At 39.4% G+C, this 17,207-nt stretch overlaps 2 protein-coding genes across 5 annotated transcripts in view; both read left to right on the top strand.

Annotated features, from left to right (window-relative positions):
* LOC311532667 (uncharacterized protein) overlaps window positions 1–11,359 on the top strand; it is a 29,051-nt gene extending 17,692 nt beyond the window's left edge. The window contains exons 8-11 of the mRNA XM_084651328.1: window positions 5,070–5,295; window positions 7,259–7,382; window positions 10,846–11,014; window positions 11,146–11,359. Coding sequence (XP_084507454.1) covers window positions 5,070–5,295; window positions 7,259–7,382; window positions 10,846–11,014; window positions 11,146–11,330 — 704 coding nt within the window. The 3' untranslated portion in view covers window positions 11,331–11,359. The remainder of the gene's footprint in view (window positions 1–5,069; window positions 5,296–7,258; window positions 7,383–10,845; window positions 11,015–11,145) is intronic.
* Window positions 11,360–11,590: 231 nt separating this feature from the next.
* Window positions 11,591–17,207, top strand: part of LOC311532664 (uncharacterized protein) — a 57,386-nt gene continuing 51,769 nt past the window's right edge. For all 4 annotated transcript variants that reach the window (XM_084651319.1, XM_084651321.1, XM_084651318.1 and 1 more), the window contains exons 1-3: window positions 11,591–11,720; window positions 12,128–12,289; window positions 13,315–13,430. In XM_084651319.1, coding sequence (XP_084507445.1) covers window positions 13,328–13,430 — 103 coding nt within the window. In that variant the 5' untranslated portion in view covers window positions 11,591–11,720; window positions 12,128–12,289; window positions 13,315–13,327. The remainder of the gene's footprint in view (window positions 11,721–12,127; window positions 12,290–13,314; window positions 13,431–17,207) is intronic.

A 17,207-nucleotide genomic window follows, 5' to 3' on the forward strand; every position in this document is an offset into this window, starting at 1 on the left:
GTAGGACTGACTGCAGGACTAAAGAGAATGACCTGGTCAAGTCACTCCAAATTTAGTCCCTGCGCCCATGTCTGCCCAGGCGCTCCTGGCCGACGTGGCCAGGAGCATCTCGGACATGACGATGACGGCTACCAGTCGTACTGTACCGTCTGCTGCCACAAGGCAAGGGGTTGATGCTGCTGTGTAGCAATGCAGTACCACGTCTGCCAGCACCCAGGAGACATATGGTGACGGTTACCTGAGCGGGCTCCATGCTTGCCGTGGTATGGCATCTGCACAGGTAACTCAGGAAAAAAGGCGCGAAATGATTGTCTGCCCTTGCTTTCACGGAGGAAGGGAGGAAACGGGGGCCTGACGATATGTACCCAGAACCACCCGCGACAATGTTTTAGCCCCATCAGGCATTGGGATCTCAACCCAGAATTCCAATGGGCAGTGGAGATTGCGGGAACTGTGGGATAGCTACCCACAGTGCAACGCTCCAGAAGTCGACGCTTGCCTCGGTACTGTGGAAGCACTCCGCCGAGTTAATGCACTTAGAGCATTTTCTGTGGGGACACACACACTCGAATATATAAAACCGATTTCTAAAAAACCGACTTCTATAAATTCGACCTAATTCCGTAGTGTAGACATACCCTTACTGTGGATAGATTAGCTTATTAGTGTTTCCTTTGGAGTGAAAGAGAGAGAGAGAGTGTGTGTGTGTGTGTATATGTGTGTGTGGTTTTTTGTTTTGTTTTCTCCCTGATAGGACTACTTGTATCTGTTTTTACTCCTGTGGAGGTACCCCAGTACTGGAACAGCTATGCATAAAAGTCCCCATGTTTTAAAAATTGCCCTTCTTGTGAGGCAGTTGTGGCCATTAACAAAGAGCATACTAGATGTCTCATTTGTCTAGGTGCAAGACATATAAGGGGCAAATGTATCTGCCAGTCCTTTACTAAGGGGATGCAAAACCTCAGGAGGCATGTCCAAGGACATACCTCATGGAAAAATTCATTTGTCCTGTCTCCAGTCCAGGCCATTCTGGAACTGAGCAAGCTTAGTACTCCTCTACCAGAAGTGCTCTGGCTGCTCCATCTACTCACAGAGGAAGAAAACCCCTGAAAACCTCCAGAGAAAAGAGACATAATTTTCCACACCAGGGGACATCTGGCCCAAATTGCCAGCTCTCTGGAGATTAAGACTACATTGAGAACCAAGAAGGGCTCCTTGAGCATACACAGGGACTCCAGTTGCCACACTTCAGCTGCTAAAATTCATATAAGCTGTCTGGTACTGAGCTAAAATTGAGAGCTCCAGAGTGCCCCTGGTACCATATAGCTGATGTATGTAACTCTGGTACTGTTAACTCTGGTGCCAACCACATTGGTACCATTGGTATGGGTACCTAATGTATGGTCAGTGACTCCAATGCTGGTGGCCGTGACACCAGTGCCATTGATTTCATTGCATGAGGTATACCAGTAACTGTGGCATTGATGCTGTCAGTATAGTTGACTCCCCAGGAATATAAGGCAGCCAGGAAGCTACTCTACGTATTGGTACCGGAGTCTTGCTGCAACAGACTATTCTCTTGGTGATAACCGCAGTTCCACCAACGTCAATGGGTGCATGTCTGGAAGAGATTTAGACCCAAGCACGATGGTCAAGTTAATTGGGGATGTCATTGATTCTACAACTGCCACAGCCTACCTGCATTAGGAAGGGTTCTAGTCCATGCTAAACTTGTGCACCAGTCTGCAAGTTCATGCAAGGACAATAGAAATCTTGTCTGAGGCAGTTAGGGCATGTGGCATCCTGAACGTACGTGACTCAGCATGCTAGACTTCACTTACAATGTATGCAGAGCTGATGGAGATGTGTGGATTGACCAAACAAGTACCCTCTGGACATCCTGATTCATTTACTTGCTCAAGTTCTAGGTCTCAAGTTCATGTACTGGTAGATGAGTCTGCAGAATGTTTGCTGGAGAGTACTTTACACTCCTCTTCTTCCAGCTATATGGTTCATCAAAGAATCATCCCTCCATATAAACTTCTTGGATTTAAGGGGCATACACTGAGCATGCAAAGCTTTTCTCACCTCCATCAAGTGCCTGATGATACTAGTGATGGAGACAAGGGGGTGAGGCAATACTTTTTATTGGACCAACTTCTGTTGGTAGAAGAGACAAACTTTTGAGCTACACGGAACTCTTCTGATCTTGGTGATGATGGACAACACAGCTACAATGTTGTACCTCAACAAACAGGGTGGAGCAAGGTCCAGTCCTCCATGCCTGGAGATGGTACAAGTTTGGCACTTCTGCATTTGAGGGTGCAATACCCTCAAAGCCTGTTACCTTCCTGGGGTGCAGAATGTTCTCTGCAGATATGCAGGTTCTGTTCAAGCAGGGACTAGTAGATGCTTCTCTCTCTGGGTGGTCATTATGTACTGTGCATCTCATAATGTGAGTTTATTTTTAGTACTGACCACAATGTATCTGTGACAGAACCTGGACTCTGACTGGCCCTGAAACAAAAACAGTGACATTTTCAGTTTTGTCTGGTTGTGAAGAGGGTGACACTGGAATATCCCCATTTCTGGACTATTAGACTCACTATGCTGTTTTCAGTGACCACTTGTGATTTTCCTGGGATTTCCTGCTGAGGTGATCTGCGAGAACAGTCCAAATTCCCATCACCTAAGGAATTCTTCTGGGTAATCACCTGAAATGGAATAAATATATGTGCACAGGTACTCCAAAAAGAAGAACCCATTCCTTCCCTGTACAGTAACTGTGGTTCTTCAAGATTTATTGTGCACATATATATTCCATGAGTCATCCTCTTTCCCCACTACTTCGGAGTCTAATGTCGCAAAGATTCTGGTGCACAGGAACTGAGAGGACTTTCCTCCCTCAGTTGGAGGTACGAGGACCCTCAGGGTGCATGTGCCATCCCAATGGGGTATTGCTGACCAGAAGGATTTGGCACAAGTGCGCTGGGCACACACACGTGAAGTGGAATGCATGTGTGGCCAATGCATCTCGAAGGACAACAGTTGTTGTACAGGTTTCAGAGTAGTAGCCATGTTAGTCTGTATTCGCAAAAAGAAAAGGAGGACTTGTGGCACCTTAGAGACTAACAAATTTATTTGAGCATAAGCTTTCGTGAGCTACAGCTCACTTCATCGGATGCATTCAGGGGAAAATACAGTGGGGAGATTTATATACATAGAGAACATGAAACAACAGGTGTTACCATACACACTGTAATGAGAGTGATCACTTAAGGTGAGCTATTACCAGCAGGAGAGTGGTGGGGGAAGGGGAGGAACTTTTGTAGTGATAATCATGGTGGGCCATTTCCAGCAGTTGACAAGAACATCTGAGGAACAGTGGGGCGGGGGGGAATAAACATGGGGAAATAGTTTTACTTTGTGTAATGACCCATCCACTCCCAGTCTCTATTCAAGCCTAAGTTAATTGTATCCAGTTTGCAAATTAATTCCAATTCAGCAGTCTCTCGTTGGAATCTGTTTTTGAAGTTTTTTTGTTGAAGAATTGCCACTTTTAGGTCTGTAATCGAGTGACCAAAGAGACTGAAGTGTTCTCCAACTGGTTTTTGAATGTTATAATTCTTGACGTCTGATTTGTGTCCATGTATTCTTTTATGTAGGGACTGTCCAATTTGACCAATGTACATGGCAGAAGGGCATTGCTGGCACATGATGGCATATATCACATTGGTAGATGTGCAGGTGAACGAGCCTCTGATAGTGTGGCTGATGTGATTAGGCCCTCTGATGGTGTCCCCTGAATAGATAGTGAACACAGTTGGCAACAGACTTTGTTGCAAGGATAGGTTCCTGGGTTAGTGGTTCTGTTGTGTGGTGTGTGGTTGCTGGTGAGTATTTGCTTCAGGTTGGGGGGCTGTCTGTAAGCAAGGACTGGCCTGTCTCCCAAGATCTGTGAGAGTGATGAGTCGTCCTTCAGGATAGGTTGTAGATCCTTGATGATGCGTTGGAGAGGTTTTAGTTGGGGTCTGAAGGTGATGGTCAGTGGCGTTCTGTTATTTTCTTTGTTGGGCCTGTCCTGTAGTAGGTGACTTCTGGGTACTCTTCTGGCTCTGTCAATCTGTTTCTTCACTTCAGCAGGTGGGTATTGTAGTTGTAAGAATGCTTGATAGAGATCTTGTAGGTGTTTGTCTCTGTGTGAGGGGTTGGAGCAAATGCAGTTGTATCGTAGAGCTTGGCTGTAGACAATGGATTGTGTGGTGTGGTCAGGGTGAAAGCTGGAGGCATGTAGGTAGGAATAGCGGTCAGTAGGTTTCTGGTATAGGGTGGTGTTTATGTGACCATCGCTTATTAGCACCATAGTGTCCAGGAAGTGAATGACATCTTCATCATCTGGACCCATGGAAAAGAAGCCCTTGAGGAATTCCACCATGATTTCAACAATTTCCATCCCACTATCAACCTCAGCCTGGACAAGTCCACACAAGAGATCCACTTCCTGGACACTATGGTGCTAATAAGCGATGGTCACATAAACACCACCCCCAACTGTTCCTCAGACGTGCTTGTCAACTGCTGGAAATGGCCCACCTTGATTATCACTACAAAAGTCCCCGCCCCCGCCCCCCGCTCTCCTGCTGGTAATAGCTCATCTTAAGTGATCACTCTCATTACAGTATGTATGATAACACCCATTGTTTCATGTTCTCTATGTATATAAATCTCCGCACTGTATTTTCCACTCAGTGCATCCGATGAAGTGAGCTGTAGCTCACGAAAGCTTATGCTCAAATAAATTTGTTAGTCTCTAAGGTGCCACAAGTACTCCTTTTAGTTATTGTACAGGTAAGTAACTGTTCTTATTGTGAATTTTATATCTATAGTTCTCCAGTACTCTCTGCTTTGAAGCAAATGAAGTTCAAATATTTGATTTCTTAAACAAACAGTTCTATTTTAGATATTCCTTTCCATTTTATTTTTTGGTGATACTGCCATTGGTAACTTTTTGAAAGAGTGGAAAAGGTAGCTATAATTCATTAGTCATTTACTATTTATATTTGTTACAGACAAGATGCATATTGGTCCTGACATACCCTCACCTATTCTAAATTGCTCAGCAAGTGATATACTGGGAGACTCAATCTGTGCCATAATCTCATTAGATTATAATAGTATGTTAACTGTGTGTGAAAGACTAAGTGGAAAATTACTTCCAAAGACACTTCAACAGTTTATCTGGACTGATAAACTTCTAAAAGCAGATACAAAAGGTGACAAGTTTGAAAGAATAACGTAAGTATTTATTGTTTTCCTCTGTTGAAAAATATTGTGGTGTTGTTAGTAACTGCAGCCATCTAATTCTTGGATTATTAATATATTCAAAGTAATCCCTGATTCTCTGACATGAAATTAGCCCAAATGTTCTTCAAACTGTTGAGAATAATACCACCTTAACATCATCTTGAAATACAAGTAGGAGAGCGGTTCCTCTCTGAAGTTTGTATTAACTCCCACCTCTTGGAATATCCAAAAAATGCAGAAGCAGTTTAGTGACATTTGACTACTAATTGACTGGCTCCAGGACACTTTCAGTTTCTGCCTGCCTAGATCTCTGTAATCACAATGTTACTTTTCATTCAAATGAATTTTTATAATTCAACTCCTCCCATGTTGTAGTCACTTGATGTTCTAATATGAAACAAGAGCAGGTGTAAATGGAACAACCCACAGCAACTTCTAGGTAACAAACTGTGGGCCAAATCAGACCTTGCTCAGTCAGATCTCCCCCTGAAATGAATGAGAACCTTTGCCTGTGGGGTAAATGCTTTTCTTTGCTCTGAGTTCAAGTGGCTGAAGGTGAAGCATTGGAGACCTACAGACACTGGGGCATGAGGAGGAAATCAGGCCATGGAGTCAATCTGTAGCTGCTTGCTTAGCTCTGAAGCAGCCTTGGCACCTGCCTCTGGCTCTGCATGTAGAAGTACCCCTTCTGGCAACAGCTGGTAACTGGCTTGGTGGTAGACCTGCTTACCCCACCCATCTCTTCAACCCCCTCTGTGCCTTGCTCCCAAAACTGACTGCACAGAGGGCTGCTGAAGAGCTGGGCAGGTGAGCTGGCAAGAAACCAGGTAAGTGTCAAAACCTGCCTGATTTCCATCAGAATTTTGTCAAAATCATCACATTCCTGCAAAACATTTCAATTTCATTTAATTGGCATTTTCTGTTGGAAAATTTCTATCCAGGTCTACTTTCATGCCTCCCAAATATTTTAAAAGAAAAATAAGTCTTTTTCTCTGTTTCTTCCTCCCTTCTGGGGAAATAATTTGATTACTTTATAAATATTTTTGTTTGTTTGTGGGTTTTGTCTGTGTGTATGTGTGTGCATGCGCGTAAATTACCGAGGGGAAAACAGTTGAATATTTTGATTCTGTTCTAAAAGCTGTGAGATCAGTGGTCCTTGTTGTCCTTGACAGAAAAAAAATCATAGGTCCAACTCCTATCAAAGTTCTCTCTCCTGAGTACATGAGCCACTCCCAGTTGATTGTCAGTTTAATTGTTCTGCAGAACACAGATGTTGTGGGAGGTCATAATCATGGATGGAGTGGTGCTATCTCAGGAAGGTAGGGCCAATCTCACGGAGGGCTTTGACTGTCATTTCATAGACCTTGAACTTGACGCTGTATTCAATGAAGAATCAATGCAGAAAACTGGATTCTGGTTTGATAAAGTACTGATATCTTTGAAGATGTGGCTTTTTGGAGGCCCATGGAAAAGTCTAGTAATTTTATGCTTGAATGATTTCCAAATGTAGCGCTGAATTGTGTCCCTGGTTATGCACATGCAGCTCTCATTGACTTGAATGGGACTTATGTGCATCCAGCAGAGCCCTGAGCAGATACATGCTGTGGGCCAGATCCTCAGCTCTTGTAATTTGATATGTCTGTTTATGCCAATTGAGGATCTGGCCCTTTGTGTATTATTGTTTCCACCCCACCCTCCATCATTTCCAGAAAGTTTGAATTCGCTGTGAAAGGGGCATATTCTAGAATAGCTCATTGACATGATGAATGGGCATTTCTGGAACTATTGCATCACAGTATAATAGTCTGCATTGTGTCTGAATGCTGATGTATAGAGTGAGTATTTTGGATACTTTTAGGTACCAAGTATTTTTATGTCAATTCATCTCAGTTCATAACAAGCTTTTGAAAACTATATGTAATCAGGGAAATTAATCAGTGCTTCACCTTCTCAGAATTCTCGAGAGAGAAGCTAGAGTGAAGTTTGGACAAACAGTGGAGCACCGAATTGCTGAACTGAAAATTAGAAGTGCCACCCGATCACCAATTTCAGGCCTTATTGAAAATGCAGTTGTGGAGGTTAGTCAGAAAATGTAAAACCTGGCATGCTAACTATTTTTTATTCTATATTTTCTTACTCCTTGTCCTGAGCACTTCATAATGAATATTTGCACTATGTAATGGTGATTAAAACCATATTCATTTGGTCATAGCAATACTACCATTCTGTTGCATATTTCCAAATATCAGGTGACTTCTGGGGTTTTCTTCTCCTATCCTTAATTGGTAATCATTTTGCTAATGTTCTCCTAGCTGGCTCCTTTGGTTGGTTACTGAATTCTGGAATATCATTGCAAACACCATCGTATGATTTCAACCAGTCCACAAGATGGAGTAAACTTTGTCTTCTTGCACACTTGAAAGTGATTCTTACAGTAGAGAGAAGCATACTGTTTATAGTGCCATTAAATAATTCAGTGATCTATAACTCACAATAAAACCGAACATCAGTTTTATTCTAAAAGTAATTTGCAGCGTGAACAAACTAGTGATAGGTGGAACCATATTTCCTCATAAAGAATCCCATTAAGTGACATAGAACTCCCCAGATGCTCCTGCAAAGAGCCAGATAAATCACTTCTACATTTTAAGAATGTTTTGCAGTTCTTTGGCAGATGTGCATGTGTGCAGAGGAGCAGATGAGGGCACAGTGACCATAACCTTTGTGTTGCTAAATTGAAGATCAAATTAAAGAGGATGAGGAAGGTTAAAAGACAACTGTGCATCAGCAATGCACAATTAAAAGACCCAAATACAAAAAAAGCTTTTCAGCTTGAACTGAAGAACAGGTTCAGTATTCTAATGGATTTAAGTGAAGAAACCCAAAACATTGCTACTCTATGGGAAAACATCAGAGAGTGCTATCTACAAAGTTCAAAGACAGGTCTAATAACAATGAAATCTAAAAGGAAAGAATGGATTAGCGATACTACTTGGGCAGCTATGGAAAAGAGAAGAAATGTAAAGCAAAAACTCATGAATGCTAAGTCATGTGAAGAGACAAGCAAGTGGCAAGAAGAATACAGTGCTCTAGACAGAGAGGTTAAAGGGAATTCTAGAAGAGATAAAAGGGCATATATTGATAGAAAATGTCAAGAGGCTGAAGAGGTAGCAAAAGAGGTGACCTTATAACCTTGTATAAGGCAATCAAATAGCTAACAGGAACCTTTAGAAGTACCGGAGACCCTACTAAAGATGCAAACAGAAAGACTCTTAGTACAGAATAACAACAGAAAAGATGGGCAGAACATTTTCAGGCTGTTTTAAGTAGACCATGCTCAAACAAACTACTAGAAATGTTTGATGATGACCTACCACTAGAGCTTGATATTGATTTAGGAGATCTTACAAATGAAGAAGTTAGAAAAGCCATCAGTATACTAAAAAATGAGAAAGCAGCTGGAGAGGATAATGTTACTGGAGAGATTCCCAAAGCAAGTGATGAAACAGCCCTCCAGACTTTCCTTGTGTTTTTGGATAGAATACGGAATAAAGAAAATAACCCAACCCAGTGGAAGAGAGGCCTTAGGATGATGGTATCACCTGCTGTAACTGGGGAAAAATCACATTCCTCTTGGTGCCTGGGAGAGCAATTTGCAGTAACATCTGGTAACGTATCAAGAAACAAATAGACTTTCAACTTAGAGAGGAACAAGCAGGTGTTAGACCACTGAGATCACGTGCAGGCCATATTGTTGTTCTTAGACATATTATGGAACAAGAGTGGAGTGGCAAGCACCTCTTGTGATAAATTTTATAGCTTTGCAGAAGGCTTTTGACAGCATACACAGAGAGACAGTCTGGCAAATTTTGGCACACTACAGAATACCAACAAAAATAATTAGACTAATCAAGGATCTATATGATAATGCTGAATGTGCAGTCAGAGATGGTGACAATATCAGCCAATGCAGTGACAACTGGAGTAAGGTGAGGGTGTATTATGTCCCCACTATTGTTTGCACTGGTCATTGACTATGTCATGAGGAAAGTAACCACAGAAGGCAACCAAGGAATTTTATGGACAAACGATAAACACAATTGTATTACCTCTTTTTTGCTGATTTACATTGTCCTACTTAGTTCAACAATTCACTTAATGGAAGAAAAGACCTAGCTTTTGGCAAATACAGCAAAACAAGTTGGTTTGTTCATCAACAAGGGGAAGAGAAATATGGCTATCAGTGTCTCAGAAGTTACCATTAGTGTGAACAAAGAAACACTAGAAAAAGAGTAATTTTACTAATCTATGGAGTTAAATGTGCAACGATGATGACGCTATGCTAGATGTCAAGCAACGAACATCAAAAGCAGCAAACAACCTCAATTAAACTTGAAAAGATTTGGAATAGTAGCATGATTGGCACTGACATAAAACTATGTATTTTTAACACTTCCATTATGTCTGTCTGCCTTTATGAACCAGAGTCATTGAAATCTACAACAAGATTCATTGATAAGATCAAGGCATTCCAAAGATATATGGATAGATCGATAGATAGATAGATATACACATATTCATATACATATATCTATATACACGTATCACTGCATTGAAAAGAGTATTTTGCAACATCAGAATTCCAAGCAGAGCAAATCTGGAAATTTAATGAGGATGGATTTATTTAGGACATGCTTTAAAGAGGCCACCAACACAATTTCCACAACAAGTGATAATATGGAAGAGAAAAAGAGGGAAACCTAGAGAAACATTTATGCCTAACAGTATCAAAAGAAACCAAATCCATCAGCATGACACTGAGAAGCCCGAACAGACTAGCACATGACTGAAATAAATGGAGGAAACTGGTTGATGTCCTATTGTGCACCTGAGAGCACAAGAGGATAAAGAAAGAAGAGAAAATATGAATGACTATTTGAAAGGTTTATTGTGAAAAGAAATACTCCGCGATTCAATGAACAAAAAGTTAAACTACCACCTCACTAGGTGACAGCTCAGGCACAGCCCAAACAGATGACACTGTGCATGCACTTAATGAGACCAGTGGTTTTCAACCTGTGGTCCGCAGATCTCTGCGGGTCTGCAGACTATGTCTAAGATTTCCAAAGGGGTCTGCACCTCCATTTGAAATTTTTTAGAGGTCTGCAAATGACAAAATGTTGAAAACCACTGAATTAGACCATGTCTAAAGCCTCTGTAATTAATCTACCATATTCTTGTGATGGTCAAGATTTCTTCCAATCTGGTATTCAGCCATTGCTTTCTCCAAAGAACAACTTCCTTCTTCTAGAACTGTTAAGAGGGCTGTAAAGCTGTGACTTTTTTAGTATTTAAACCCTAGGTTTACATCACACAAAGTGAATATCAATACAGCTGAATCCAGTTCTATAATGGTTAGAGCTTGTACATTCTGACTGAAATAAATATCAAAATGAAATTGCATTTACTTAATTTATATTATTCCTTAGAAACATTGTTTTCATTTCAAATATTTAACGTTTCTTTCCTTCTACCCAACAGAAATATGAAAAGACACCCTGTATGCATTCTTTTGCCACAAATAAACAAATGATTTCAGAGACCAGCAAAACCTTAAATGTCCTGTATGTTTTCAGTGGCACGTATGAACCCTACCTAATCTATTGGCTTTTTCCTTTGCAAACGGCATTTAAGCAAATAATGCCTACAGGTAAGTAAATTAAATCACAGAAAATTGCTTTAGACTTATATCACTTTTCTTAGGAGATGATAAAGAATCCTCAGGGCTTTGACAAAGATATTTTCACTATTCTATAAACTAATAAATATTTTAATTTTTAGCTGAACATCCCTATGAATTGGCTATGTACCTACATTTCCTACATCAAAACTTATTCCCATCATGGACAGAGATCTTTGCAATGGCTGAGTGGATGATGAGCCTTCTGGAGAGAGAGGACACTGAATTCTTCACTCATCTTCAACAGTATTTCAGAAAGAATTTTGCAGTTGAACCAAAAGTATAATCTATTGATTTTTTTTTAACTATAGAGTCTTTTATATTTATGCTACTTGCAGAAGTTTAAAATAAAATGTTTGCTGTAGTAAAAGTCAGCATATGGAATAAAGTTGTACTTTTAAATATAATTTAGTAAAATTATTAAATGATCTTGAAATATACATAGATAGTTTTTTATCTCTGGGGATAATGTTTCTGATTTTTCTATATTATAACATATCCCATCTAATATATTCTTTTTTTTTCTTTGCAGGATTTCCTGGTGTAGTTGATAGTTCAAGAAAGAGAGAAAGCTCAAGAACTGTACACAGCCACAGACAGATCTGAGCAAAACAAACATCTAACCAAGGAATTGCTGGCAAGCCCAGTCATTTTCCTCAGAAAATGGATGGGTGAAGTAAGAAATCCTAATTTATGTGAATGAATTTAAAAAAACAAAAAACAAATGCAGAGATTGATTCTTGTCTCACTCACACTGTTGTAAATCAGAAGTAACACTGATTGCATCTGGAGTAGTTGTTGTTATTATTATTATTATTGTTTTATATATGTTACGATAGCATCTAAGAGCCCAAGTTGTGGACCAGGACCCCATGGTGCTACATGCTGGACAAACACTGTTTTTTTCTGTCAAACACTGCCCACCTACCCTAACAATCTGAAGCTTGTTTCTGGGTATTATTAACAAAGTGTTAAACCATACAGGTACCTGTGTGAGTAGGAAGAGCAAGATTTGGTGGTGTTTTACAAATTAGAAATTGTCTAATATATTTTTAATACAATAAATTTCATAATTTTGTTTAGGGCTTTGTGAGTATACTGGATTTTCCTGCAGTGTTGTTGATTTGGGATCAAATGTACATACAAGATTGGAATCAAAAGGTGATGGAGAATTTCTGTCTCTCAATCCTTATGCTATTAAAGGATTCACTAATGGCTGCCAATGATTATCCAGCTATAAGAGAGGTACATACAACTTTACCTTTCAACTAATTATCTATTCTGTTGATAAAAATAATCACCAAAGACATGTTTTTATTTAAAGATTTTTTTAAAATAGTTTTTCAAGAACATTTGGTTCCTTCAAAGCAGAAAATTCCATTGGAGTTTTCTTATTGTGATGCACATTTTTATGTATATAATTTTTTGAGATTTGCAAGTAAATTATGGGCAAAATTGTGGTTTGTTTCACATATGCAACCTTACTGACTTCAGTTGGGATGCATAGCCATAACTGAGAACCAAATTTTGTCTGAAGTGTATTAGTCCAGGCCTGGGGGTGTCAATACTTCCCTTGAATTACTTGCTAAATTTCCATTTAACATTAATGAGAGTACTGCATCTACAGAATATGGAGAATACACCCTGCAATATTTGTTAGCATCAGCAATTGCATTGTAGGTTGCACCAAAATGTTTCTCATTAAGGCCCTAATTCAAAGCACTTAAGCACATGTTCAGCTTTAAACACATACTTAAATCCATCCCTAATGAGCAAAGCACTTAAGCTTATGTTTCAGTCCTACTGAAGTCAAATTACATTTACACCAACTCTAAGGGATTGCCAGACCAGTGTAAAAGGCTCCACTGAGATTTGGGCCCCTATTTTAATTTGTTTGGCTTTTTAAAAAATAAAATCTAAATTTTTAGGTCAAAAGCTAATTAAGCACCCCTTTAAAAGGTAAAAATCTTGAAATTCCTACTAAAAATGAAGAAATTACTAGAGTAAATGGGAATTGTTGAGTTTTTATTGGAAAACAAAAATAAAGCCTTTTTGAATGAGTGCAGTTTAGGCTGTAAGCAAAATAACGAGCATAGGAAGTAAAGTCAAGGCAGTTTTCTGTGATTATAGTGCGTTCTTAAAACATATTTTTAACAAAAAATAACAACTTTACTTCCAGCCAGAAAATATTCTCAGAATCCATAAAATATTAACAGATCTGTTTCATGTACAGTAGTGAAAATTATATATATATATTTTTTCCTTTTCAGGTGTTTTTGTTCCATGGTTGTCATCTTCTTACAGCTGATATTCAAAGGGCCTGGATTCATCTTCAGCAAGGTGGTTTACCAGCTGACATCCCTGGGCTTAGCAGGCAGAATCAAAGGTAGAGAACGTCCCTTGCTTTACGGATACAAGGATGTACTGATTGGAAACATGCTGCTGAAATTAAAGGGCTGCCTTTAAAAAAAACAAAAAAAACCCACCTTCATAAAACTATATTGAACACTTTTTAGACTGTGTGGTAGGGCTCCAATTCAGCAATGTACTTAAAGTACATGCTTTACTTCAAGCAAACGAGTTGTCTTTTTGTACTAGTTGAACTAATCATGTGCTTAAAGTTAGGTAAGTGCTTAAGTACATTGCTGAACTGGGGCCTAGTTTGTTAACCTGCCATATATATTCATTAGACTTGGTAATATTCATGTTACAGATAAAAGTTAAATGTAGCTGAAGGCACATACTGCTGTGAGTATCTAAGTGCCTAGGTAGATAAAATGGCCTAGCATTAGCACTCTGAACCACCAAACAAGAAAGGTTTCAGAGTAGCAGCCGTGTTAGTCTGTATTCGCAAAAAGAAAAGGAGTACTTGTGGCACCTTAGAGACTAACCAATTTATTAGAGCATAAGCTTTCGTGAGCTACAGCTCACTTCATCAGATGCATCCGATGAAGTGAGCTGTAGCTCACGAAAGCTTATGCTCAAATAAATTGGTTAGTCTCTAAGGTGCCACAAGTACTCCTTTTCTTTTTGCAAACAAGAAAGCTGTTTTCTTACACCACAGATCAAAGGAAGCTGTATGCACTGTGTAAAGGTAAAGCAAACCTCTGTTTGTGTTGGGGATGGGTGAGAAGGAGGGTTCTGCAGTGACTTCTCTTATCTAATTTTATGGACATTATTGATAGCCTTCAAAAGGAACCTCATCCAGACTCTTGACTGGAGATTTGCAGCTACAATGCATGCCTTAATGGGGGAGGAAAGGTTAAAGGAATGAGTATCCTCTGCATTCCATCTGGGACATGTCTGACCTACTGGAAAGAAAACAAAACATAAACCTAGAGATAACTATCACAGATACGCTCTCAAGCGCTCAAAAAATGCTCAGGCCCTCTGAAATAGTGAGACTTGCAGGTTCGCATGTCATTCCTACCTTGTTATCACAATATCAGGCAGTCATAGTCTTGATGCTGTGTTTTTATTCTTGCCAGTGTTGCTTTCAGGTGCTGTCCTAAGGCTATATCTACACATGAAACCTTATAGCAGGCAGCATAACTGTTCCGATGCAGCTGTGCCACTGTAAGATTTCTTGTGTAGCCGCTCTATGCCAATGGGAGAGAGCTCTCCTGTTGACATAATTAAACCATCTCCAATGAGAGGCGGTAGCTATGTCAGTGGGAGAAGCTCTCCCACTGACATAGCACTGTGCACACTACCACTTAAGCCAGTGAAACTTATGTTGCTCAGGGGTGTGTTTTTTTTTTCACCCCCACATGAGTGGTAGTGTAGACATGGCCTAAGAGCACTGTCAGATTCATGTGGGCATACTCACATAGTGCAGAGGAATGGTGCATGTTATAATGTTGACCTACCGCCTACTGTGTTACTTCTTCCTACATTTCTTCAGTCATGAGATCTTCCTCATAACATTTGGACGTTGAAGGACTGTATGAAACAGTATCTCATTTGACTGATAAATTAGGGAGGGCAGTACTAAACCTTTCATTTATAATGAATATTTCATATCTGGAAATGCCTTCTATATGGGATGTGGAAACATTTTTAATATAAATAGATAGTTGGGTTGCTTTGTTTCTTTTTGTAGCAGTCAACAAAATACTTTAATGAGCAAAAGTGTTTCAAATGAGAATTTAATTCAGATTGTGGCTTATTGCTCTATGCACTGAAAATAGGGAATTAAATTATGAATGTTTATATGTTCAGGCCACTTGCTGATCTTTCTCCAAGGCTCAGCTCAATGGAAGGTATTTAGCTGTTTGTGTTTATGCTGTTATTTAAGAGCATGCCTTTGGTACCTAATAATTTTTGTATCATAGGTAAGATTTCAGATATAATGAAAAGTACAGCTTACTTCTAAAAGTTCATTTAAACCTTCTGTTCTCGCCAAAAATATTAGAAGAAAGTGTTTTAGGCCCCAATCCTATATTCTGATGGTGCTCCACAGAGGGGTTTGCCTGTGCCAATCAGATTACAGGATTAAGTCCTTAATCTTTGTTATAGTATGCCTACCAATAAATGCTGGAATTTTGCAATATACGAATTTTTCAAGGAATGCGTAGAAGGCATTATTCTTCTTTAAACTGGAAAAGTTGCATGCCTTTTGGTGAAATTTGAAGGAAATGTTTTAAAATATATGGAAAAGACAGTCAGTTATTGTGGTTTAAACTTGCTTCCATGTAAAAGTTTGCAGAAGAGTAGAATGGTCCTGAATATTCATCAGATTTCTCTTCTGTTGTATTCCTAAGAAAATAATGTTCTATGTAATTAGAAGATTTCTGCAAAATTCAAAATTTTCAGTGTAAATTTGTTTTTGAGGATTTTAAAATTTTGCCAAGAAGCCCAGATTTTCTACAATGGCCTCTAATTTTGGATGCTTCAATTTCTGTATTCAGGTCTTCTCACAACTGAGTCCTGATTTTTAAAGTTGCTGAGCACCCACAGCTTCTGTTGATTTCAATTTGCGGTGTGGGGATTCAGCACATCTGAAAACTGGTCCAAGGCTCCCATAATTGAGGGACCTGAACCCAGTGGCCACTTTTGAAAATTCTGGCTATATTTTGTGTTTAAGACTGATAAATGTATAGGGTGAAATTCTGGCCCCATTCACATCAAAGGCAAAATTCCCATTGACAGTAGTGGGGCCAGGATTTCATCTCTAGAGCTTGATCCTGTGGGTCATATCAGGCAAAGCTCTTGTTGAAGTCAAGCCAGATGTTTGCATTTTTTTTTAAATGCAAAAACATTATCCAGTTTGGTGAAATGTTAAGTAATCTTTCCAGTTCACTATATGCTACAGTATGAAAATCTTCCATCTTATCATCCTTGTACTTAAAACATTATAAATGAGAAGTAATTCTATTAAAATCAGTGGGATTACATCAGTGTAAAACTGGTGTGAGAGGAAAATCAGACCCTTGAGTCTTTGGCTCCCTGAGCAGATGAAAATAGTTGTAATTTTTGCTTGCTGCACAGGAGGGTGCTCCTCCTCTGTGTCCCTCAACAGGAAAGAGGGACGTCTGTGGTCTGTAGGTGGTTCCTAGAATATAGTAGTAGTCTGAACTGGTCTTTTCTTATAGCTGCAGAATAACACTGATAGTAGCTGTTAAAATAGTTATTTCTAATATGTGAAGCTGGCAAGGAGACATTTGGGAGTGGTGGGTTAGTTGCTGCTATGGGAGATGCATACAAAGGTATATCGGTCAGATGATGTATCATACTGACAGTACACTATGTAAGACATTAGAGTTCTCTAGTGGGCATGTTTTTAAAAAAGTTTGGTGAATCTACAGTATAATTTTTCCTTCAAGTTTTTCAGTAACAAAAATTCTTCCAGTCTGTCTAAGAGCCTGATTCTTTAAACCCTTACATTTTACAAGACAGAACCATTAAACAGGGAAAGAACTAATACACACACACGGATCTGGCCTTAATCCTGACCAAAACGTCTGTAGGAAAAGACTGTACTGCCCTGCTTATGGAATTCATATAAGTTGTTCTGTGTAAAATAGACATTATCCAAAATCTAAACATTTCACCCTGCAGCTAGAACCCATTCTGTGGTTGTAAAATGATATTATATCTTTCAGTATCTGAGACTTAGAAATGTTACTTAAAGTATTATATTTGATCTACTATATTTGATTCT

The sequence above is a fragment of the Lepidochelys olivacea genome (genome assembly GCF_965140295.1).
Source record: "Lepidochelys olivacea isolate rLepOli2 genome assembly, chromosome: 17".
In the NCBI taxonomy this organism is placed as follows: Eukaryota; Metazoa; Chordata; order Testudines; family Cheloniidae; genus Lepidochelys; species Lepidochelys olivacea.